The 27,871-nt window shown below is 37.7% G+C and overlaps 2 protein-coding genes across 8 annotated transcripts in view; both read right to left on the reverse strand.

Annotated features, from left to right (window-relative positions):
- The window catches only part of zeb1a (zinc finger E-box binding homeobox 1a), a 37,989-nt gene extending 18,107 nt beyond the window's left edge, over window positions 1-19,882 (reverse strand). Inside the window, exon 1 of one of the 2 annotated variants that reach the window (XM_007239381.4) lies at window positions 19,775-19,882. In XM_007239381.4, the coding sequence (XP_007239443.3) occupies window positions 19,775-19,832 (58 nt within the window). In that variant the 5' untranslated portion in view covers window positions 19,833-19,882. Of the gene's footprint in view, window positions 1-17,880; window positions 18,125-19,774 lie in introns of those variants that run through there. The other variant, XM_007239382.4, reaches the window with a different exon arrangement.
- Window positions 1-27,871, reverse strand: part of LOC103041110 (zinc finger protein 239) — a 217,613-nt gene that overhangs the window by 54,179 nt on the left and 135,563 nt on the right. The gene's annotated exons all lie outside the window — the stretch shown is intronic.

Raw genomic sequence — 27,871 nt, forward strand, 5'->3', positions numbered from 1 at the left:
ATCACAGTGTATTGTGTTCGAATAACGTTAAACAGACTAGCGTCAACACATTTGGAACACAAACAAAACCTCAAATATTTACAGTACCAGTCAAAAGTTTGGAGACGCCTATATGTCTTTATTTAATTTAATTTCACCTTGTAGATTAATATTATTATTAGATTGTCCTACACAATCCACTGATCTAAATCTGATCAACTGAGATTGATCTAAACTTTTGACTGGTTCTGTACATGAAGCATGACAACAACTTTTTTGCAAATGTTTTAAACACACTACAGAAAAAACGTGAAAACTCACTTTAAATTACCGTGTTGGCTCTAGAACTAAAATTTATCTCAGTGAACTTACACTCTTTTGACACGGGTGTATTTCACTGATTTTCACATGGTGCACACCAAAGCTATGAGTGCCATGGGAATCAATCATATTGAGCAGCTGAGGGTCTTGCAGACTATTAGTAAAAGTATATTAAACTGTTATTATATTAACTACATATAACTATCACTCAAACACTGTTTAATGCTTGTTATGTCCCGAGAAACTGTGAAACCAAGCAAATTAAATAGCTAGTTAACTGAATGCTGCAGTAGCTGCTTTGAAGGACAGGCCTTGGTTGGTCAGTTATTTAAACAGGGTGTAATGCTGACAGAAACGTGATGGGAGCTGTCACACCCAATCAGATATCACTGTGTTCAATTAGGAGATTAACATTTGCAGTCAACTCATGGAACTCGAGGCACCTGGGACCAAGATAAACTAAAAATGAATCCTGCAGACAGCTTGCTAATTAGCTCATGCGTTGATTCAGGTGTGTTAGAGTGACAAAGCTTGAAATCACAAGATTTCTAATGAGTATACTGATTATGAATTGTCCAAGAATTATGTAAAATATTGAACTGTAAAAGCTTTGATGTTCAGAGTTTCTGGTCTTGCAGGACGGCAAACCCGCTGGAAAATTCATCACTGGAGGCCTGCACAGTTGGATTCTGTCCAAAACGGCTTTATTTTGAGTGTGTGTGTGTGTAAGTCATTAGCTAATATAATCTCATTCCAGCTGCTTCCTGTGCAGACCCAGTGAGGTGGAGAGAGATGGAGCAGGGAGAGGAGAATGGTTGGAATGTGCCCTAGTAGGTGTTCTTAGAGTAGATACCCCCTATCACTGTCTATTTCTGCCTCTCCTGCCTTCAGCACCTATATGTACCAATAAAGGTGGTCTGCTTCATTAACTGATGGTTCTGTTGTCAAATCACAAATTGCTAATAAAGCATATTTCTGTTAAAATTCAGACTAATATAACCATATAATATAGGCACTGTTTTTCCTTATGTTCTACAGAATTTAATGATGGCCATACTGTTGAATGTGCAATCAGAAACTGCACAGTAGATAGAGCAGTCGACTTTGGCAGTCCTGCCCCCTTCCCTCACTGCCTTCATTTATTTTTCTATTTTAGCATAGCCTAAAAGACCAGCGCCAGAGCAGGATTCACTGGATTCCCCGTTTGTCCAGTAAGTGCGATGTCCTAATAGTATCAGAACAGTGCAGTTTTTGTCATACAATTTCCATTACCATCAAATCACACTACCAGTTTTTCACCAAGACAATCCAACTCTACAACAGTCCTGTTTAACCCCCAAGCTAATGCAAGAGAGAAAGCATGCACAGGTGGTCATTATTTAGACACAGTCCAGACAGGAAATAAATGTGACTAAAGCGTTGACTGAGACTGAGTACGAACAGTAGCAGCTCTCCAGCTGGCTGGCAAACAACTAATTACATCACACTGTCCTTGTTACGCTATAATCAAACTTTAAACTTGATACAGAGTAGGGCTGCACTATATTAGACAAAATTTACATCGCAAATGTTCTTTTTTTCCGGCGATATACATTGCAATATTAAATAATAAAGAGCCCATGATGTCACCAGTCTCGCCCCTAACTGCGCGTTGTCTCGCATCTGGACCAATCAAGAGCTGAGTCAGCGCTGAGCACTCAAAACCCAAGGAAAACAGCAAAACAACAGTAATCGGCCCTTTAATCAGGCATTTAAATGGCTTTTTAAAAGGTAAATAAGAGCGTTTTTCTGGGATTAAAAGCATGAATTCAGCTGTAACGGGAAATATCTGCGCTGCAAAACTGTGCTGGACTGAGGTGCACAGCTTTCGACACGCGCTAACGTTTACAAGCACGTGAAGCGAGGTAACCGCATGGTAACCAAAGTAACAGCATGGCATCCATCCACATGGCTGGACACGTGCTCAGCCATGGGGAAGGAGGTCAAGCGGTTACCTCATATTTACTCCTCACGCTTCCCAGGCAGCAGCAGCCTGTCACTCACACAGACACAGAGACAGCGCTGTGTATCTTCTTATTGTGTGAAGAATCAAAACATTGCAACATGACAGGTTTGATGTAATTGCCTTAAGTGACATTGCATGTCCTGCTATGTGACTACTGCGCATGCGCACATCATGATGACGATGCTTAAATGATATATTGTGCAGCACTAGTACAAAGTGTCTGTTAATGCAACTAACAGCCCAAAAAGACCACATTATCAATAACAGTGTGAATAACTAGTTGCCTGACAGCTCAAGTACAGCAAAAAATTAAGTTTAAAAATGAGCAGAGCTGTTTTGTTATTGAAACATATGTGACATGGTGCATGATGCTGCTACACAGAGGCACTAGACGTGTGGTGCCGTCACGTTTGAGAGATGTGGAGCTGTCCCATTTTTTCCCAGTCAGTGGGGCATTCAGCCTTATTTATTAAACAAAAAATTATAGGAATCCAAGAGGAATTTGTTAGTCATTCTGTGATGTGTGAAAACACCTGGAAAAGCAACACAGTGAACTAACAACCTTCTACAAACAAATCAGTGTCAAGTATTGGGAGAACAACCCCTCCCACCCCTCCCTCACATAGTTGATGATAACAGGACATAGTTTAGGTTTTTTTTGTGCACTCACTCACAAAACTGATGTGTGAAACCAAATCTTACTGTACAAAATGTATTTAATGTAACAAACACATCAACTGTGGTTTGAAATCTAATTTGGAACAGGTTTGAACGCCACAGGGCTTTGTTTTCTTTGATTTTTTTTTTTTACAAAATATTATACAGCTTCAAAGCCAAACTAATTTAAGCTCTCGTTCTTGTTTGGTAAGGGAATGTGTTTGTGGGTGCTTGGAAAACTGCAGCACGACTTTCCGCTTAACAAGCACACATACAGCTTTAAAAAGTGCTGCCTTGAGCTACAGAATTTTTTGAAGCCAGACAACAAATTTAGACTGATACGGACATAGATTTCACTCAACTAAAGCACGGTGTCTTAGAAAGGTTTGCTTTGCTGATATTTAAATTGTGCAGATTGTCTACACTAACAAATACAAACTAATATCACTGCACTACAGTATCATTATTCTTCTCTGGCCTTTCTATGAGTTTCTTCTATTGTCTGATCTTTCCCAGCAGCAGTCAAACGTGTCACTGTGAAACTAAAAGGCTTGTAGTAGCAGAATATTTGTGTGCATTCGTGTGTGTGTTAGGCCTGTAAGATAAATAACATTTTTACCGTTGTTGATTTATGTTGATCATTTTCATGATAAACTTTAGCGGCTGTAGAGGTGTGAATAATGAACGCAAACTGCATGAAGCAACAGAGGGAGCTCTTTATGTAGACTGTGCTTACGTGACATAAGACTGGAGGTAAAGCGAGGTAGAGTGAAGTAAAGCCAGGTAGAGTGCAGAAGAGTGAAGTAGAGTAAGGTCGATCGAGGTATAGCGAGGTATAGCAAGGTACAATCAGGCAGAGAGCGGTAGAGTGAGGTCACAACGAACCATATTATCCTTTATCCTGGAAAAAATGAAAACAATTATGTAGATTAAATTAATTTAAGAATCTTTCCATATTGTATACCCCCAGTGTGTGTATACACATGCATGTTTCCTCTCTGTGTACTCTGAATTAGTGCGGTGTTGTGTGATTCTGTATCTCAGAGGAGTCAGCAGTAGCTGTAACAGTCCTCAGGGCATTACATAAATTACTGCTGATGTTTTGAGGAATTCATCATGACATTACGCTGCACAGTCCATGAATACAAACACATGCTTACTCAATATTACGCCGCTGCCTTTTATAGACCTCTCTCCTTAGCTAAATGTCACAGTGCCTAAACCTTCACATTTTTAATAACCAAACATTTCTTGAGAGGTTTTAATGATAGATATTCTTATACTCACAGAGAGCAGTGCATGAAATTTGAGCCTCACAAAAAAGGCAAACAGAACACACACACACACACACATACACAGAGTGTAATGTGCAGAACAGATGACATTGACCCTCCCACCTTTCTCTGTGTAAGCACGTCTTACCTCATACCTAAACTCTGCCCACTTCCAGGCATTCCCACATCCCACCCAACCCCCACCCATGTCATTCCTCCTTTCTCTGCCTGGTATAATTTAGGGCTGATTCTAATATTTTTTGTTTTTTTTTTCCTGTAAAAGAAAAAAATATTAAAATAAAAATATATAAAAATAAAAAAATCTAAAGAACAGCTATGCATAACATGCCTATCAAGCTTCCCATTTCTGACAGAGATATACAAATGCACATAAACAGCTTGTCTAATCCCTGTAGCAAAGTACATGCTCTACAGTTAAGTTGCCCCGTGACATCCAATGCTTATGTAGGTAATTGTTTATTGGAATATTCTCACGTACAGATATGAATGTGTATGATTTTAAAGCTACTCGTGTTTGTCTATTGTAAAGAACACATACAGGAAGACCCTATTGATGTACTGTACCAACTTACGCTACAATAAATGTAATAATAATAAGATTATTAACAATACAATAGTTTGAGCAACACTGACTATAAACTGAAACCTGAAACTGTTAACAGGAAATGATGTAAAACAGAGCGGTAAAGGCAGAACAGGTAACTTTTAGCTTCCTGTTTTCCACAATCTCGGTTTCTTTCCACACAGTTTTCAGCGCGTGGGTGTTTTTCATACAAAATAATTACAGACCAGTTAAGAGCTGACCAACACACTGACCTTCATTCTCCCATTTTTAATTAATTCACAATGCCCTGCAATAATGTATCTGCATCACTTAAAGCAGTTATGGTGCTTTCTCATTGCACGCACATAGGCTATGAGGTAGATTTAATCCAGAGACATAAAAAACACATTAGTTCATTTTACTGACTCACGTTAGGGATGGGACATATGTCCCTAAAATAATATCAAAATATATATATTTGTTTTATAATTCCAAGCAAATACTACAGCTACAAAATACTAGCATGTTTTAGTTAGTTTTAGTTAGTATAACAGTTTCAAACATTCTGTGCCTTTCATCTATTTTGTATACAACAGTAAATTAACATATTTTTCGCACTATAAGGTGCCCTTAATATCCATTATTTTACCAAAAGTCGTCAGTGCTCCTTATTGTCCAGTGCACATTATGTATGCATTATTTCAGTCAAGTATTAAGGAGCAGTAAAGGCACTCCACACTGCTGGAGCAGCATTAGCATTAGCTGCTAATCGCGCTAAGCACGAGCTCTGATCTGCCTGTATGTCTCTGATCTAGCCTGCATGTTTACCGTTGCACTGTCAGGTGGCATTAGCTGCTAACCGTAGCCAGCGTTTAGCCACTAATGCTAATGCTGCTGCACCAAGCCTTAGTGGAAATCTGAATATTTAAACTTACTGTAAATAAATGGAAGTGCTTTATTCACCCAAAGAGAAATCTGTGTAGATTAACATTTAGTGCTCGTTTGACTTTTAAAGAAAATGTTTTTTTATAAAAGTGAATAAGAAACATATGCTACACTCTTATACCTACACACTCTCACTGACCAGTACGTCTCTCTGCTCCAGTCTGGTTCTGTGCCTCACTGATTTATTTATTTATATTTGTGAAAGTCGTTTTCTCACAGAGCTTGAGAATCAGAATACACACTCTTGTGTTTATACTGAAGCACCTGAAACGCAGACGCACTTGGCAGGTAAAGCCGAGCCGCTATGACCTCATAATCAACACAGTCATGTTTCTATGGTAACCCACATTTCCTGTGGCGTTTCCTGGGATGAGGTGATTTGGCTCATTATGGAGCACACCTGCTGCCGCTCTCACTTTCACAAACACATACGCACACTCACACACACAATAAGCACCCGATCTGGCCAGCAGAGGCACTATACTTGTGGAGGCTTAATTCAAGAGAAGATGAGCTGTTAATGTTTTTCTACAGTCACTGGTTACCAGTTGGAATATGGATTAAATCTCATACCCTCACTACCCCTTCCTCTCTCTCTCACATACACACACACACATTCATGTACACACTTGCACACACAGCTGTTGTGAGTCGAATGAGCACTAGAAATAGTAAACGTAAAAGATTAAAATTTTTTAAGCATCAAAACTACACTGAGATATTTAGAAAAAGTCTTTATTTCTGTCTCACTCTTAAAAATACAAGTAAATACCAGAATTGATTTATTTTTATCATGATTTTAATTATAATTGCCAATATTTCTTTAAAGATTGACACCACTAATATATAATTCTAGTTTGTCAATCTTACAGATTTTTTTATTCATATTCAAATTGATCTGATTTTTTTTTACTGACACCACTAATTTAACCTTTTACATCTCCAGCTGAATCCAACAACAGTCCTCTTCTAAACAACAAACCAACCTTAAATCTCAGATTATAAAAACCTGCTTAATAGCAGGCCAACGTTCATTTTATTTTTCAAATAAACTTGCGGGCCACTACAAAAAAGAAAACTCCCCTACACTAGACATTCTGGAGGTGTGACATATGACATCTGCTGCATCTATGTTTTTTTATGTGTCTGTATAACTATCAGTCTATAGCGTATTGAAAATATACGATTGTTAAAATAGGATGTATTTACAATCAAAGAATACATTCTGTGAGCAAATCGTTACATAAATTCAGCAGCGCCGCCTATAAATAAAATCTTATTTGAATAGTGGACTGGATTTGAGTACCACAGTTCTCTCCATTTCACAATGTGTCATCATCTCAGTCCAAAATACACCAACGTTCTTCTCACTAACCTACACACACACACAAAACAAGAAAACAAACAATCAAATGTGTAAACAGACTATGTTTGGAGGAACAGCTGATGTCGTACACTGTAAAACATTACAGCCACATTAAGTTATGTGAACTTATTTGTTCTTTTCAATTCCAATTGCCATGACAAGTTTAGTATATTGAATTCAAGTTCCTTCGTTTTACATAAAAATAACTTAAAATAACATATTGTCTTAACTTCCTGTGAGTTATTCAAATTTACCCAAGTTTATTCAACTTACGTTTTTAAGTTATTGGTTAAAAAAAATGAAAGTGTTAAGATTTGAAAATGCAGAGAGGTAGAGTGATAGGCAGCAAGTTAGAAAAGACTGGAGTACTTTTTACAACTTTAAAACCGTGGGCACATTGGGCTAAACACTTTTTAACCGACGCATAGCAGTTAATAATAACAAGGAGCAAAAAACTAAAGGGGATTACTTTCAGCTGCGTGAGTCACCAACACTCCAAAAAGTAATTCTGTGTTTTAGTCAGAAGAACTAATGTTATTAAGTTGAGTGAACTCACCGGCCAGTACAACTCCATTGTTTTCAATCGGAAAACTTAAAAAGGTTTGTTGAGCCAATGAAAAAATGTGATTTCAACCAACTTTTAGCTCTTTCTACAGTGTTGGTTCATGCAGCTTTCCTATTGGTTCCTGGTACCATATATCTGCATATTGGGTGTAGCCGCTCCCTTACTTACCATCTTTGTGTTGTCTGTTGCCCAAAGCTACCTTATTCTGGGCGTGCACTAATTATTATATATACGTTGATTGCCAGGCCAATATTTGCATATTGGGTGTGGTCTCTCCCTTACTTACCATCTTTGTGCTGTCTGTTGTACAAAGCTACCTGATCCTGGGCATGCAGTAATATAATGTGTTGATTGCCAGGCCTCAGTGTTGTAGAGCTGTAAGAGCACATTAACTTTGTTGTGTTTGTAGTGATCACAGTATGCTGGCTTTGAGCTGCAGAGTTCACTCTTTACTGAGTTTACTCTTATTCTGCCCCAGCAATATACTGTCAGTATTGGCAGTTCAATAATAATGTTAAAAATGTTTCTAATACTTATGGTTAACTTAAAATGATAAGTTGTGTGAATATTACTGAAGTTTTACTAACTTGAAAGTGTGTGTTAAAATAAAGCTGAATTGTTAGTTTATTTGACTAAACAGAACATTTTTAAAAAAGGACAAATTAAACACTTGAGTTGTTTTAACTCAGTGCATCAAGTTGAAACAATAAGTAATGAGTATTTGAACAACTTGTTTAACTTAACATCTTGAGTTCATACAAATGTTTTCATCAAGTTGAGTTAACTCAGCTTTTTAAGGCAGCAGGGGAACTTATGTTGCTGAGTTTAACCAACTTAAAATGTTTTACAGTGTACAGGCCATGTTGGCTTTAGTTTTTTAGTTTTGGCCTGGAGAACGCTGAAACGTAGCGATAAGAAGAAGCATCACCTCATTTACAAAGCAACCCTTCAACTCAAATGTCAAAATGCCTACAGCATGTTCCATTCTGTTCACATTCTCCTAGAGATGTTGCCTTCATAACTGAGTTGGATGAGACTTAAATATCATATCTTGGATGAGAATATCATTCTGCAATTACGTTACAACATACTTTGTAATCTCTGAATTCTGACATTATAAAATGCTTAAAAAACATATACAGTTGTGGTCAAAAGTTTACATACACTTGTAAAAAAACATAATGTTATGGCTGCCTTGAGTTTTCAATAAGTTCTACAACTCTTATTTTTCTGTGATAGAGTGATCGGAACACATACATGTTTGTCACAAAAAACAGTCATAAAATTTGGTTCTTTCATAAATTTATTATGGGTCTGCTGAAAATGTCACCAAATCTGCTGGGTCAAAAATATACATACAGCAACAAAATTTGTCAATTTTGGTGATGTAGCGAGTTGTGTCAATCAAATTAGCTTCATGTCATGGCCTCTTCACTTCTTGTAAGTGATTCTGATTGACTACAGCTGTTGACTTCTCATGAGCCCATTTAAATAGGGCTCATTTGACCCAGTGATTAGACTCAGCTACAAAAGCTACAATGGGAAAGTCAAAGGAACTCAGTGTGGATCTGAAAAAGCGAATTATTGACTTGAACAAGTCAGGGAAGTCACTTGGAGCCATTTCAAAGCAGCTACAGGTCCCAAGAGCAACTGTGCAGACAATTATACGCAAGTATAAAGTGCATGGAACAGTTGTGTCACTGCCACGATCAGGAAGAAAATGCAAGCTATCACATGCTGCCGAGAGGAGATTGGTCAGGATGGTCAAGAGTCAACCAAGAATCACCAAGAAGCAGGTCTGCAAGGATTTGGAAGCTGATGGAACACAGGTGTCAGTCTCGACAGTCAAGCGTGTTTTACATCGCCATGGACTGAGAGGCTGCCGTGCAAGAAAGAAGCCCTTGCTCCAGAAAAGGCACCTTAAGACTCGGCTGAAGTTTGCTGCTGATCACATGGACAAAGATAAAACCTTCTGGAGGAAAGTTCTCTGGTCAGACGAAACAAAAATTGAGCTGTTTGGCCACAACACCCAGCAATATGTTTGGAGGAGAAAAGGTGAGGCCTTTAATCCCAGGAACACCATGCCTACTGTCAAGCATGGTGGTGGTAGTATTATGCTCTGGGGATGTTTTGCTGCCAGTGGAACTGGTTCTTTGCAGAAAGTAAATGGGATAATGAAGAAGGAGGATTACCTCCAAATTCTGCAGGAAAACTTAAAACCATCAGCCCGAAGGTTGGGTCTTGGGCGCAGTTGGGTGTTCCAACAAGACAATGACCCAAAACACACATCAAAAGTGGTAAAGGAATGGCTAAACCAGGCTAGAATTAAGGTTTTAGAATGGCCTTCCCAAAGTCCTGACTTAAACCCCATTGAGAACATGTGGACAGTGCTAAAGAAACGGGTTCATGCAAGAAAACCATCACATTTAGCTGAACTGCACCAATTCTGTCAAGAAGAGTGGTCAAACATTCGACCTGAAGCTTGCCAGGGGCTTGTGGATGGCTACCAAAAGCGCCTAGTTGCCGTGAAAATGGCCAAGGGACATGTAACCAAATACTAATGTTGCTGTATGTATATTTTTGACCCAGCAGATTTGGTGACATTTTCAGCAGACCCATAATAAATTTATGAAAGAACCAAATTTTATGACTGTTTTTTGTGACAAACATGTATGTGTTCCGATCACTCTATCACAGAAAAATAAGAGTTGTAGAACTTATTGAAAACTCAAGACAGCCATAACATTATGTTTTTTTACAAGTGTATGTAAACTTTTGACCACAACTGTATGCATTGAGAAGTACTAGTACTAATATGCTACAATAAATCATCCACAGTAAGCACAGGGTTTACCTTCAATCTGTGGACAAGTATACAGTTAAGAAAAGATCCTGAACCTGATGCTGATTTAAACAAATTGCTGTCAAGGTCATATCTTAGAACAAACCTGGCAGTAAAGAGCACCAATCACAGCCATGAGAAGCGTCAGAACAAACCAGGCAGTGAAGAGAACCAATCACAGCCATGAGATTGCCTTAGAACAAACTACCCATCTATGAAGACCAATCACCAGAAGGGAAGGGTCTCACAATTTCCCAATTAGTCTTAATTAATATCTGTTGAGTGTTTCTTTTGACCAAAATCACCAATAAACATAAGGCACGTACCAAAAAAAAATACATAAATGTAAAAATGAATATAAAATAAAAAATGTCAAAAATGATCTGTGCTAGCGAAAAATGAGCTGAACGCTGAAATTAATTCCAGGTTAAATCAATTAGATTAATGACGCTTCAGGCACACTGTGTTACAGGATACTGAGCATGTAAATTGATTACAAACTACTTAGGAGCAGTCACCTGAGATGGGCCTCTGTCTAATGATGTAGCTCTGAGGGGTCTCAGGGGTCCTGCTTAATAGCATGTGTGGCCTGCTATTACACAGAGAGCCCCAGAGACACTGATTACACACACACACACACACACACACACACGAACACACTGAAGTCTTAACATCCTCAAGACACAACGTTCTTCCAGCGTAATATTCTGCATATTCTTCATGTATTGCCAAACTTAACCACACAGTGACATGTAAACCTTAAGGAGAAATGAACAGTAGAAATTTCAGTTTTATTTTCGGTAGGATTTACCTCCCAAAACTTGGAGTACCTAAAGTAAACTATTAAAACATGAGGCAGAGGAGTGCTGTTATCATAACCATCAGTTTTCTGCTGTGGGTCAACAGATTTAATTGTTGTACCCTGAAAGTTCCAGGGTTTGCAAATTAATAGATTTTAATGAGTGAATGGATGTAGAATAAATGAAAGAATGTATATACGAATGCAATCAGCATGAACTGCAGTGCTTTGGGTCAGGATCTTTGGATCTTTCTCACCACTGCTTGGAAAGGAGCTGTCAAATGAGTATTTAAGTAGGAAATGTTTTAAAAAGAAATATAGAGAGGCAGGACAGCAGGTGTGGACAGACATGCACTATATAAGCTGTAGTTATGAACTATTCAGGTAAAATTTTATTCAAGCCAATTTAATACTTTAAAAAGGGGCACTGAAGTCAGTAAGTGACTGGGAGTTATCAGGAATCCTATTAGCGTCAGTAAGAAGCAGGAATGATAGAGGGAAGTTTTAAGTTGAGTAAAGAGGACAGCAGCCAAACGGTGAAGACGGCAGAGAGAGAGACGGTGAGAGGTGAATTTGGGGATAAAGAAAACAATGTGTGTTATTTTTGGCTTGTACTCTGTTCTAGATTAAAACTTGAAAGGGGAGCTTTTAGAAAAGCTTAAAATTATCCTTTTTACCTTTAAGATTAACCTGTAATTGGAGACAGGTATGCACATAGCCTGCGTACTGTACTGGCCACTATCTCAGCAAAGAGAAGGGCAGGCACAGGTCTGATGTTTAAATTAGGACCTGACGGTAAATCCTGCCCACAGAGCGCAGTGATAGGTCTACTCAGCACGAGAAGAGACCTGTGTGTCCGTCCCTTGCTCGCTCTGTCGCCCAAAATGTGGAAAACAGTTCAGTTGGGTGGCATTCACTTTTTTCACACAGTCATACCATGACAAAACTTGGCCACTGTATATGTTAATACCAGGTCAAATGTATTGATCTTGAAAGCAAATAACTGAATTAGCTATTTTGGCCTGTTTTACCCACAAAGCAGAAATTTGGCCATTAAACAATGAAAATGTTTTAATACCGCAGCATACAGTATTACCGTCATTCTGTCCAACCTTAGTGAGAAGCCAGATACACTGATTTCTAGGCTACTGAACATGATTTGTGGGCGTCAGGGAGATGCTCTCAATATGTGTGAGTTTCCAGAGACTCGCAGGAGAAGTAAGATATGTGTAAACAGTGAGCAAGAAACTCTTACTCTGAAAAACTCTTAATATTCTCATAATTTTACTTCAAGCACTGGGAGTTTAGATTTTTGTTCATTAATCATTTTCATTTGTATTTCATTTGATGTTCTCATCAATCTTAGCTAGGTGTGTAATGATGCACTCTGCTCACGATTCGATTCAATTATTGATTCTGGATTCATGATTCAAAAAATTTTTCACAATATTTGGAGCAAAAACAACTGACAAAAAATAGGTTTTATTTGTATTTCTTTTGTGTATAAACCATGTGTGGAGCAGGAAGAGGATGCAGAGAGCAAATGCAAATACAAGTAATTTAATACAAAGAAGAAAACCAATAAAATACAGAAATAAAACAAGATTGACAAACCATAGAAACATTTAATACACAGAAACTAGGAACTAAGGAAAACCAACAACCAAACAGACAGAACCAGATAAGACCGACAAAGGAAACAGGAAACACAGGACTATAAATACAAACAGGGAACACCTGGGCAAGGGTAATGAGAGGGCGGAGCTACACATGAACACAGGTGAAAACACTTAAGGCGGAGACATAGGAGGAACACAGGACCATGTAGGCAATGGCACAGGCTCAGAGGAGGAAAGGTAAACAAACACAGAGAGCAGCACGGGCACAGAAGGGAAATGACAGGGAACAGGGCAATGATATGACAACCTGATATAAATGCTCCTTATACAAATATGTGTATTTATTTTCTATAATACACAGATTGGTTCTACACATTCAGTGGTAACACCCAAGCTTTGGTCCTTTTTTTACCACAAAGTTGAGCTCACACAGGATCACAGTGAAGTTCTGGGCCTTTACTGTGGACAGTTTAAGAATAGCATGAAAATAAACAGGGTAGCCAGCAACATTCCACCAGTGTGAGTCCCACATGAGTGTGTTGGCTGAGTACTTACAACAGAAGATGTACAGAAAAAGCAAGGCTAGAAATAAATTTAGAATTTAGAGAGGAGCAGAGAAAGATAAGAGAGAGAGAAGGGGGGATGTTCTCACTCCTGGGGGGTACAACAAAAACTGCAGAGAAAGACGGCTGCAGCGTTTGGTCTTTTAAATCCAACTCTCTGAGGCAGGTTTACTGCAGTGATACCCCCTCAGCTCACTACAGCACTACTACTTATATACCTCCCCAAACCTGACGCAGACTGTGTGTGCTGCCAGCTTATACTATACACTGTAAAAAAGATATTCTTCAAAAGATTGCTAAATAAAACAAATTATTTTAAAATGTTTTTTTTAGATAAGAAACAAAATGTTGAACATATCTTTATATATATTTAATATATACAACAGTAAAGGTATAAACAGCACTCAGCTCTTTAATCTGATAAATCAAACTGACACACGCCCTAAAGCTTAGTCTCTAGTTAACCTCTATAAAACTACAACTTCAAAATTAAAAAAATGTCCAGAAAACATAAAAACTGTCATTTGCTGTCAGCAGGCGTGACCTATAATTACCTTTTCTGCATTCATTTTCTTGTATATTTATTTATGTCTTAAATATTTATTTATATCAGCTAAAAGCTGTTAAAAATTGTAGTTCATGTTTTCCACTTACACAAAATTTGGTAAAATCACATGACAGTGAGTGCATTCTTATGTATATGATTTTATAACACAGTCAAAGCATCATTAAATGATCCATACAAATGTTAATTTTAGATGGGGGTTAATTGTATGAGTCTTAAATAAATAAATGCTCTTCTTATTTGTTGTTAATCATAAGTAATGTAATATTCAATAAGTAGAAAACAATGTTTAATGTATCATGCACTGAACAGCTGTTGAGCTACTTCTTGCATGCATTATATAACTAAGAATAAAAGTATGCATCTAAAAAAATTTAAATTGGAGCACTGATTATTCTATGTGGCTTACTTTCACAAGAAGATATGAAAGAGAGGGGAAAAAAGGACAAAAATAAAGTTTTCACACCAAAGTTTAACTTCTCTTCCAGCAATTAAATAAAACAAGTGAGTTTTAAAAAATAGTCACTTAACAGAACATGAACCAAGGGTTTAACAATTATGGCATCAATAGACAGATAAAAAAGTCAGTTCTGGGTCTTATATGTGACCACAGTGTTCAGAGCGCCATCTGGTGTCCTCATTATGCCATTACCAGACATTACATATCCAGCCAACAGTACTAAGGAGAGTTCTCAGAAGACAAATAAAAAGTGTATTTATGAGTCTACATTGTGGAACTATCCCATGAAAACACACACACAAAGTGGCTAGTGTGTTAGCTTTGAGCAACTGTTTTAGCTGGAAGCAAATGTATTAGTTTGTGGATAGTCTTGTAACTTGTGGCTGTGTCCCAATTGTGTACTACACACTAATACTATAAAGTATATACAATACACTAATCTTAATAGTAGAGGTTTGGCATGTTAGTACATGTAAATATTAATATGCTTACCCACTGTGTAACTAACAGGAAGTGATGAAACACTGCTATACCAATGTATGTCACTGCAGGTTCTGCCACTGCTGCACTTGCATCAGGATCTGCCAATTATTTTGTTTTTTTTTTTCCTAGATAAGAGGCTGCTTTCTTTCTGTTTTGCATCGCATTGTGGGATAAAAGTGTCCATCATAACTGCACTTAACATCCGACCAAGCTCTGAACTAAATGATACTAATTGTGTTGTCATTATTACTACATAATAATTATTGTTACTATTAGTATTGTTGTGAATTATTACATTCTTGGTGATTAGCTGAAAACCACATGTATAGACAGGACAGGGGTATTACATGACTAGAATTTAAGATATTACATTTTTTACACATATAAAAAGACTTCTAACTAGGCCTGTCACTATTTTTTGTGGATGATATATCGTCTCAGAAATGATTGCAATAAATTATATTATTGTCATTTTAGGATTATTTAGATGACTCTTACATAATGCTAATATAACAGAATAACAAAGAAAGTATACCCTTTTAATATATACTTTTTCTTCATCTACTGCAGTCCACACTTTTTGTATAAAGTACTCTTCACCCTTATATATGTAAACAAAAAACATACAAATGAAACCAATAGATGATATCACAATTATAAAATATTATTTAGGTCATGTCTATGTATTGTAAAATAGGTTGATATTGTAATTATTGTGTTGTGACAGTCCTACATATAAGCATGCCCATCAGAATATATGTGATTTAATTTTTTAAAATATAAATATACAGTTTTTTAACACAGCTCAATCTGTACAATTTATCCCTTTTTACTATAGTTTCAGTATTAATGCACTTTTACACAAGGAGCCAAATATAGAGTTGATGACGTTGTTGGCAACATTTATCATAAATTTATAATTTATCTTGCATTTCTGATTTATTCTGTGCTATTTTATAATAACACACACACACACACACACACACACACACACACGAAAACACACAAACAGACACACACACACACACCTTCATACAGGCATCACCAGTCTCCCCACCTCTTCCATGAAGCCCCAGACCAATGAGGAGCGAACTCAGTCAAAACACGACCCCTCCGCCCATCCACGTTTTGTCCTCCGAGCGCTCTGAGCATGCGCACTGCTCAAGAGCATGCGCGGTGTTTTGCAGCTGCCACCTCCGTCGCACCACACACACACACACACACACACCGTTACAGGAGCTAAAAAAAGAGGCGGTCGCGTGGACTGAACGGTAGTGGGGCGGGGGAAAGTCGACGTCGACCCAGCAGCAGCAGCACCTGCACGCACGCGCGCCAGCCTACATCCGCACCACCACCACACAGACCAGTGCACTATTAGCCAGGTTAGCTGCTAGCTAATGCATTCAGCCTGACTGTACCTGAGGAATAACGGAGACCTGACCCTCTGAATAAAACACAAACACACGCAGGGGTCCACCGCGAGCTCAACATCCGCCAGTAAACATAGATGGAGGCGTCCGAGGGAGCACGTGCGCTCCTGTTGCTAACACACTAAAATGATATGCCTAGGACAATTATTTAAAGTAATACAAAAAAGATCTCCGACATTCTAAACATTTTCCTGCTTTACACATATTTTGCAATTCAAAACCCCACTTTTTAACACGGTTGTCTTCATAACACACAACAGTCACATGTTTCCATATAAATACACTGCCATTCAATATTAAAGCAATTTTGTGCAAAGGTTTGTTTGATTGTAATAATGCTGTATGTAGTTTCGATAGCAGTGCTTTATTTAGAATATGTATGTTGTATGTACTAATTTAAATCAATTACTTTACTGTTTGTATTCTGTTGCTACAGGTTGTACTGTGTGAATCTCCTTTCTCCTAAAAACATTAATGTGAGTGTATAGAATGTGAGCTCGGACCAACCATTTAAATTATTTCAATGAACAGTGACTCAATGTCAGAATATCAACACTAACCGATGATGCCTATAGGCCGAGCAATGTTAAATAAACTTTGTTTTACGATTAATTTCCAACCATCAACCTTAAAAAAAAGATGTAATATAACATTAATGAAACGTTCTTCGCAACATATAAAATGCTGGGGGAAAATCAAATTGCAATTATGTAGGTTGGCATAGCAATTCATCACTTCCTGTTAGTACAAAATTAATTAGTACAATAATACTTTGTGCATTAACCTGCCAAACATGGACCATTAAGAGTAGTGTATAGTATAAACGTTACATTATTAGTATTTAATATGCAATTGGGACGCAGCAGGCGTTTCCGAGGTTTGAGTTTCGAGTTTGGGGGCTTGTCAGAAAAATGTAAATTTAACTGCAACTGCTAATAGTTTATGCTAATATTTTTTCAGTATGCTTTGTTTTACAGTAATTGTATGTGCTCTCTGTTAGAAGCAGAAAAACAAAAGTACATGGAGAAAAACTCATTGATAAGAAGTATTTAGGAGCTCCAAAGTCGTATACAGGCTAAAAGTCGAGGTCCGAGGTGAATCTGGAGGCAGTGAGTCACCTAACGCGAGCTAACCTCGCTGTTAGGAAGCTGCCGCATCACCTATCCCACCTGTCCCTCTCCCTCCGCCGTTAGCTCGAGCCGCCCCACCCCTCTCTGCACCAGCTAACGGTCCACCGCCGCCGCCATTCCGGCTCGAGCCAAAAAAAATCACCTTAGAGAAGCAGAAGCGGAGGAGGAGGAGCTGTCCGGAGCTCAAACACAAAACACACACCGCCGAGTTCGCAGCAGCGGAGCTTTAGCCTGTAACCGCCCTCCCGAGCGCGGAAACAGCCCGTAAATAACCCGTATCTACATAATCAGGGGCGCGAGCGCGCTCTGTACCTGCACAAGTTGCCATTTGCCGCGGTTCCCCTCGCTCCTCCTCGCGACCTGCTCGGTGTGTACGCGGCCGCCGCCGCCGCTGTAAATCCCCGCGGGTCGTGTGAGAGCAGCTCCGCAGACGAGAGGCGCGCGGTTAGGCGGCGGAGACGGCATTGGTTAGCCCGTTTCCCCAGTTTTTCCCGTCCTCTTCCTCTCCTCCTCCGCTCGACGTTCAGGTAAACACGCTGATGGCTCCTGCGCGCAGCGGGGCGGGGCGGGGCGAGCCGCGTCACATGCACGCACGCGGGGCAGGAAAAAGGTATAACGGTCCTGAGCGCGAGCGCAGACCGCTATTCCTGCTCTGCTTATACTGGAATGATCCAGCACAGAATCACCGGGATTTACCGGATACATTACTCACTTTATCAAACCACAACAAGTCCCTACAAAATTACACTTTATATTAACCTGTAAACCAGTTCAGTTTATAAAAGATATGCGTTGTATGATTCAAATCCAGAAGCTCTCCCCCGCTTATTGTGGCAATGTACCCACGCAAACCAGCTCTGCAAAGATAGATTTATATATTATCATTATCATTATCATATGTATTATTATCATTATTGATGCTTATTCTATGTTTAGTTAATGTATTGTTTGGATTGTATTTTCATAAAACATAATGAAATCAAATAATAACAATAATAATAACAATCATTCGTATTGCTGTTATTATTGCTACTATTGTTATTGTTATAGTTATTATTAATAGTAGTAATAATATTGTTATTAGTAGTAGTAATATTGTTATTATTATTATTCTTGTTGTTGTTAAATTAAATTATTTTTAATTTTAGCCTTTATTCTCTTCAATTAAAAATGTCAAATACCCGGCCAACTCACTAGGGCTCTCTGCTATCTCATTATTTTCAGATACTAAGCCATCATTTTGAGATAATATAGCATTATTTTGGAATGGTATCTCATTATCTTAAGATTTTAATTTTAAGCATTACGACATAATTTTAAGATATTATATCATTACCTTGAGATACAAAGCCATTATTCTGACAATAAGTCATTGTTTTGAGATGCTTAGCCATTATTATGAGATACATAGCTATGTAAGTATAATATAAAGTATTAATTATCAATTAAATATAGTATCTGAAAGTAATTACGTTGCAATTTACTCAATGAGAAGATAAATAAAAAAGTGATATATTTATTTGTTTTGTTTTATTAATTATAGTGGCGGGAATGGGCTTTGCATATCCCACAGCTGGAGATAACGTTGCAGCTTTAGTTAGAGGAAGGAGGTCCGCAGCTCTGAACAGCACTGCCCCCTTTTTGTTTTGTTTAAAGGGGAGCTCACCACACCACACGGGCAGCTCTGGACACTAAACTACAATAAACTAAAGTAAAGTAAACGCGAAGAATGAAGATGAAGCTGTATTCCCCGGCGAACTGAACACAACCCCCCCTCTGAAGAAGTTAAAGCTTTAAAAAGAAATCTGAGCACCTCTCTCACACACTCTCACTCTCATACAGGTTCATCCGCTGTTTAACGGGCTGGGCAGCCTCGCCTCGCCGCTCCACCCCCGGGTCTAAACAGGGTTAAACTGGGTCTAAAAGTGTCCTGGGTTCACCACAGCGCTGTAAACCCGGCCGGACCGGCAGAACCGAGCCGGGCGGGGCGGACTCCGGCGCTGTAGCGGTGCGGGGCGGCGGGGCGCTGAAGTTTGGTGACTCAGGTATCTAACGGTGCAGCTCGGCTACCAGAATGAACACAGCCGCCCTCTCACCTCAAACAAACCCACCTAACAGTCCGCCAAACTCCCCCAAAGTGCACAAAACCCCGGCGGACAAGCGGCCCCGAGCCCTTCCTCCACCCTCCCCGCCCGCGGTCACTCACCGCTGTTCCTCCGCGGGTTCGCCTGCTTTCTGCGCTGGCACCTGGGGCCGTCCGCCATGACTCTATCGCTGTGTCGTAGCGAGGTCCGACTCGTTACAGAATCACTCCTGCGAACCGACTCTCTCCAATATGCCTTTCGAACCGATTCATCCAAACGAGTCAGATCGAACTGAGTCTTTCTGTAGCGTCTTTACAGCCACAGCTCTGGAAAAAAAATATGTTCTTTGATTTTACCAAATTGAAAACATCTGGAATATAATCAAGAGGAAGATGGATAATCGCAGGCCATCAAACCAAACTAAACTGCTTGAATTGTTGCACCAGAAGCAGCTTAAATTTATCCAAAAGCAGTGTGTAAGACTGGTGGAAGAAAACATGCTAAGATGCATGAAAACTTTAATTTAAAACCAGGGTTGTTCCACCACAAATATTGAGTTCTAACCTGTTAAAACTTTATAAATATGAATTTCTTTTCTTTTCATTTATTGAGGTCTGAAATCTCTGCATCTTATTTTGTTATTTCAGCCATTTCTCATTTTTTTGTATATTTGTATTTATGCTCCCATTCTGCCTTTCAGTCTGCTGCCTGTTTGTATTGAGAAAGCTTGAGCTTTGTTAGGTTGTTTTGAAATGGAAGAAGCAAAAACACCGCCTTCAACACCCTCAACTTTGAATGATAGTGGTGGTTAGGGTGAGAAAGGAGACCACCCATGGCCCTACCTTTTTTAATTTTGGGGAAGAGAAGGAAGGGATGCTTTAAAGGGGAAGAGACATCTGTATTTGTTTGTAAATAGTTAAGGTCAGTCTTTTAAAGTGCTCTAATCCCTTGTTGTTACATATGAATTACTTATCTGTAGCCTTTGACAGCTTCAGTTGATTTTACAATACTTATAGACGAACTAGTGATCTTTTGTTCTGAAATAGGTCAAATATCGCAATGACTTGCTATCAGTTCTCTTTAGCCTCTCTTTTGGGGAAGTTTGTTTAAAGAGTTAACTGAAGACTCTGTGTACATGTTAATGTACTCTCATACATTCCTGTGCTTGTACTGTTGCTACAGCCAAAACAGCCTAAACATTTGAAGTAAAAAAAACATATAATATTTAAACATGTGACTAATTTCTGTAATGATAATTTAACACAGTACTGTACTTTTGCTTTCAGTACTTGAGTAGTACATTTTAAAATAAACCACATACTTACAAAAATACAGCAAATATGGAAAACATTAGTACTTTTTTATTAGTACTATTTAAGTGTGATGAGTTTTTCAACACTGTATTTTAACTCAAGTCTGGGTCTCTAGTTCTTTATACATCTCATACATCAATATTTTAAGTCATTATTATGAGATACTAAGTTAGTATTATGAGTTATTTAGTCATTATTATGAAATACTAAGTCATTATTATGAATGTTATTTCATTATTTTGAAACAGGGGTTCTTTTATGATACTGAGTCATTAGTGTGAGAGGTTATCTCATTATTATGAGATACTATATGGTTATTTTAAGATACAAAGTTATTATTTTGATGTACAACGTCGTTATTATGGAATACTAAAATGTTATTGTCAGATAATAAGTCATAATTTTAGTCGTTATTAGGAGATATTAGGTAGTCTTTATGAGATACTAAGTCGTTATTATGAATACCAATTTATTATTTTGAGGTAATAGTTGATTGCACAAAAGCTATTTAATGGCTTCAATAAAGCAAGTATAAATGATGAATAAAAGATAGTATCTGACCGTTATTACTTTGCGAGACTCTTTAAACTGAATCACAACAGGCGAATCTGTGAAGCAACGAATCACTGAATCGACCGCTAACTAAGAGAAAACAGTGAAGGGAGTCGGTTCGTACTGAATCATTCGCTCGCTGTGAGGAAGCCGCGCGTGTTCCCGCCTCACCGCACCTGGTTTACGACACTCTGCTTTACGACATCACCTTTCGGGACCACCTCCTTTCCCGGGTGGTCTGTAGCTGGTCTGTCACGTGGTGAACTCAGACCAATCAGTTAACTCCAGGGTCACACACAGACACAGACACACACTAAATAAATAAAATCATGCCGCACTGCTGTACTAAGTAATAGTAAAAAATAAATTATTAATACAATATAATAAAGTTATAAATAATGAACACAAACACCAATGATGAGAAATAATAGTTTTACTACTGTTTTATTTGCACTGGTCATACTCACCTTAATACTAAAAGGGGGAAAAAAGGTGGAACAAAATATATACTCACAGCCCATTCATACCCATAAAAGCATTTGTAAAAGAAAGAAATATTAATATAAAGATACAATATAATAAAATATATATCAAGATATATACACAAGATATAAAGGAGAGGAGGAAGTCCCAGCAACAAGTCCAGAGTGCAAGTTTGCTGTAAAATCATGGATGATTAAATTTCTGTTAGAACCTAAATTGCACACTTATCCTTATTGTCTTATGTCTCATACAGTACAGTACACACCTTCTCATTAATTATTTATTGCTTTATATATTTTATTTTCTATATTGTAGATTAATAAAAAAGACATGACAACTATTTAAAAACAACAATTTAAAAACAACATAAAAAGGACACATGCAATTATGTATTAAGTAAAGTGTTCAAAATTAAGTTTACAATGTAAAAAATCATAAGAAAGAAAGAAAACATTGAAATAGAACCTTTGACTGGTACAATATGTCTACACCTGTACATTTGTCTACTTTTCGTTTAAAGTTTTATTACATTTGTTTTTTTTATGTTTAGTGCTACATTTATCGGGTCAGAGAGTGATTGCAGTAATTACAGTAAAGAGACTTAGCACCCACACAGCTCCAATATTCTCAGACACTTCCTGCTGATTTTAAGGTAGAGGTAGAGTATTGATAGCACATCCAATAGCATCCTACACACTTTTAATCAGGGATAGATCTTGCTTTGTGTCATTAAGGCAAGCTCTTTTTATGGCATCAGCATGAGGACAAACCTAGTCCTGGTGGAATAGTGCACCTGTGGGTTTTTAAAAAGTTTAATTCCTGCAGGTTGATTCCTTCTAGGTGCCCCTTTTTTCTTTTTTTGTCGATATATTTTTCACCTGGGCTTAGACTTTTGGAATACAGGGTTCTACACTATTATTAGCAAAACAAAACAAACTACTAATTGTTCTTTATACCTGTATGTAGGTGTTATACTGCAGACAAAACACAGAATATAACATTGTTATAGCTATTACTGAGTTAGTGAAACATGTTCTTTACATAGCACTCACACATTTACACTTTAATATTGTTAGCAAATAAAAAACAAAAAATACAAGCTCAGTACTGCCTCTCTCAAATCCGTAAGTGGAAAATAACGATAAGGGAAGTAAGCAGAGAGACACTTCACTCAAACAGGTTCTGAGAATTACTGGAAGGAAAAGTTCACACACAGTAATGAAGGTAAGAAGCATCCACAGGAACAAAATCGTTAACACCTCCACAATAAGGCTGTCACCAGGGGTTCACGGTGAGTGATAAAGGTGTGTAAAGGTGGGATTTGTGTGTGCTGGTGAATTCTAATACCATGCCTTCTTTTGTAGGGTTCAGCTTTAGTGCTACAAGCTGTGCTTTTCTTTCTAAGAGAAAAAATCCATTCTGAGCTCATGAGGTGATGCACTGACATGAAAAGAATATTCATAGTGTGGAAATCTACAGTTACAATTGAAAGCTTTCAACCCCCAATTGCAAATGAGGTTCATTAGCAAAAGTTGACTTCCTCCTCCAGCCATTCTACCATTCAAATTTAGCAAATATTGAAAATAGAGAGAAAAAAGAGAAAAAAGAAACAACTTTGAATGACAAGGTGTGTTTAAACTTTTAAATAGTTAGTTTATGACTTTCTCATAGAATGTTTCTCTACCAATATTCCTTCTCAGAACATTTAAAATATATTTCAGCGCTGAAATGTTTCAGGTGCTCTGCCCACTAGACACTAAAATTTCTCTGAATACCTTGAATGTTGAATTAGATTAAGGGCTGTAAAGGGAGACATATGCAAATCATTATGATCTTTCTTTGAGGAACATTGTTTTTGAATATTTCAATATTTTTAACATATTCATTAACTGGAGATCCTTCTTTTAACATCACCTGTTTGAAATCACATATTATTTTGTTTTGTAACCACATTACTAAGCCCTACGTTTCCTCCGTACCGTTTTTTTGGAATATGTAGCAGGTCAGAAATACGGGAGGTATGGAGGTATATTAATCAATTAAATAAAGTTGATTGGTTTAGATTTTGTGCAATCAAATACATGTAAAAGTAAATGTACAGAACAGACTAGATACTCTAACATTTTAATTAAACTGTTCCTTAATCTCAAAATTTTTAATCAAGCAGCTAATTATGTCAGTGAATTTGCTTCGGGTTTGTGGGATTCAAAAGTCGGGGTGTTAAATTCAGATGGGCAATGTAAATTATTTTGTTTCTATTATGTTACTATATTCATTATAACTATGGTAAGAGTTTGTAATTACACAGAGCATATGGAAGAGTACTTTTAATGCAGGTTAATGTAAATAAATGGCTGTGTGGAGTTCTGTTTTTTGGGCATTTTGTTTAGTTTAAAAACTGTCAAAATGTAGAGAGCAATTATATGCAACAAACCTACCAGACCACTCTGATTTAAGAATAAATATATTAGGCACTGCAGGAAACTGATACCATTAATTTGAATACTTTGTCTCCTCCCATTTCAGGAATTTGACTGCTTTAGTGTAACAAACATACATTTTAGGGACTACTGCTTTAAAGTGAAAATATAAACAATTATTTGATCTATCAGATGATGTTTTAAATCTGCTGATGTTTAAACTTAAAACATTTATTAAAAATGTTTGGGGCATTACTATAAACAAAGAAAAAAAATAATGTTTGAGAAAACATGTAAAAAATCATTACACTAACCATTATTACATGATAATAATAATAATAATAATAACATAAGTGTATGTTGTACAAAGTTATTTTATTCATTAAAAACTCAACTTTCTCTCTTTCCAATTCCTCCCAAAAACAATAATCCTGACTGTACCATCACCTGAGTGTACCATCTCTACCAGTCAGCAGAGGTTCCTGAAAAGCTACACCACAGCGCCCTCTAGTGAACATTTTTAGGATACATTCACTAGAATAAGGGAAATATTTACTAGAGGGCGCTGTGGTGTACCTTTTTAGGAACCTCTGCTGACTGGTAGAGATGGTACAATCAGTTTAAGCTAAGTTCAGCAGCTTCTTTAATGTATAGTGATTTATATTCATATAAGATTTTTTTTAAAGTCTAATAAGGATAAGATATTTTTTAAGGGATAAGAATTTTCTCACTGGAGTATTTGGTATTTTAATTAAGTATAGGGCTTGTTTACTTCTGCCACCTCTGGCACCATGGAAGAAGGCTTGGATCAGCCGTAAGCAAAGGTGTCAGAGGTGTTCACCTTCATTACTCTGTAGGTAGAAGTATAGATACTATGCTTTAGAATACGTCTGTAGAAATGTAAGCATCAGCTCAAGTTATTACTCAAGTAAAAATGTAAAGTACTGGTTTTAAAACTACTAAAATGATAAAAGTAATCTAAGGGGACAAAAAACAATTAAGGACAAAAGCTTAGGCTGTGAAACAGGGTCCTACTGTGCATTCCAACCCCCCTCCCCAAAACACAATTTTCTAAAAGCCATAAAGACTATAATGTTCTATTAAAATGTTAATGTTGATACATTTGGGATGCACTAGGCTCTCTGTTTCAGCTGCATATATGCCCATTGAAAATGAATGTATCGTAGTAGAATGCAAATATATTAAACAAGTGTGACATGTGCAGGTGTAATGGTTTGTATAAACCAATAGGGAGTCAGAATGGTGTATGTTTATACTTCTCATCCAATCACAATCAGACTCACTCTATGGAGAGATTTAACTGGATAGTGTTTTTTTAATGAGGAGAAGCAGGAATTAAACGAAGATGAAATGAAATAGGAGAAACAAGGCTATTTTTGTATTTAAGGAGTAGGAAGTTCAGATAATTGTGATGAAATGTTAAGAGTAGAAGTAAAAAGTCTGAACAATAATTACTCCAGTAAAGTATAGATTACCACAGTTTCTACTTAAGTAATGTAAGTATTTGTACTTGTGGATTGGAGGTATGCTATGGGTCTAATATTTCCCAGGATGTTCTATTAATTTCATTCTTTCCCATTATTTAGGTGTAGTGAAATATGATAATAGATAATTTCGCTAAAAGTGAAAACATAAAGTTGGTTTTCATTCTATTTCTTCAGATATGTCCTTCTCCATTTATTTACAGTCCAAGATTTTTATTTTTAAGAGGTGGTGTGTCTGGGTTCCTACATATAAACCAGCAGTAACTACTTCACTTTCTAAGGTGGAATGGAACAGTAAGGAAATTTCAGTGTATTTTGGGGGAAGTTGAAGGAGTATTAGACACTATAAAACTATCAGTATATGTTCACTTTGCTGCTTCAATGTTTGATTTATGTACGTTAATTGTGGTGCTGTGAAGCTTTTAAGGTTGTGGAGATCCCATGTGCACGTCTAAATATCTGATACAGGTGGTTATATAATTCCTACACAATTATTAACAATCCAACCTTGGAGTTTTTTTTCCACTTTCATGTCAAGGAAATTTTTGCTTCATCTTCTAATTGAATTGAGACACTAACACTAACTTGCACCGAGGTTCACCATTCAATTTTGGGGGTCCAACACAGCATGCATAATAAGCGTATAATATCTTGGAAACACTTCAGGACTTTTAAACCGGGAGCAGACATGACCAGATTCCACAACAAAATTAAACCTTAAAATAAATAAATAAATAAATACACTTGACTTTTTGCAACTGAAGTCGGATTGTGATTTTGAGGCTAAAAATTGAGTCTCAGTCCATCACTACTTGACTTTCTCACTTTAGACTGTCAGCTCCTACTGTACCAGAGTCTGCAGACTAGAACCAACTAACAGACTCGGTCTGGAAATAAGGGTTAAAATCAGACTAAAAGTCGTGTAGTGTAACAACTTAAGGCTCTGCTGCCTTAAGTGCAGCATGGCGAAGGCTTAGTAATGCTCTGGGGCTGATTTGCTGATTTCCTTAGAAGCTTGAAAACATGTAGGGCGTGTCAGGCAAGACTGATTCAATCCAGTATCAGGAAAATCCTCATGCCTTCTGAAAGGAAGCTGAAGCTAGGCCATCATCAGACCTTTCAACTGGGTAATGAGGCCAAGTTTACACCAAACTCCACAAAGGCTTGTTTTCAGAAGTCCTGGAAGATTCTTTAGTAAGGCAGTTACAGCAGCTGCACCAATACTGCATTAAATGTACCTCATATGCTGGATGCTGGAGCTGGAAATTGTTAGCATTGCTAGCTTTGATACCAGTTGATGACAATAAATTAGGCAGTATTTTTTGTGCATCTAAACATATCATATTTTTCGAACTATAAGATGCACTTAAAATACGCCAATTTTCCCAAAAATCGACTTGCTTAACTCGCTTCCCCATTAGAAGGGAAACAGGGCGACACCCTTGCCCACTTTGTTGATGAAGGCATCCTTACTCGTGTTGCTTAATGCGCCTTATAATCCAAAAAATACTGTAATTAAAACATGTCCACAGATAGAAGTGATAAACTGTATTACACTACAGCTGATGTATGGGGGGGCAGCCACCTAGAATTCTAAACGGGGTTGATAAGGCACTCCTGACCTTCCAAGTATGAAATTTGACCTGTAGGAGCGCTCCAGATCAAATTTCCCACTGGGAACAAAGGAATTCCAACTTCCCAGTTCAAATGGAATGCAGTGAATGTGCTGAATTTAGCTGAGCCAGTTAACCCACCCACTCCCTCCAATTACTTGCAAGTCTCCCGACAACAGGAGGGATAGGACCAGCACATGCCTCGTCCCAATACGTGTAAAGCCAGACCCCGCCTTTTTTTCCAACTGCTACTGATAAAGCATTATTGAGAAGAAAACACAATCTGAGGAAAGCGCTAAAACCCCAGCTGTGAAACATCAGCCAACAGATGCC

This window comes from Astyanax mexicanus, chromosome 4, assembly GCF_023375975.1.
Source record: "Astyanax mexicanus isolate ESR-SI-001 chromosome 4, AstMex3_surface, whole genome shotgun sequence".
NCBI lineage: Eukaryota > Metazoa > Chordata > Actinopteri > Characiformes > Acestrorhamphidae > Astyanax > Astyanax mexicanus.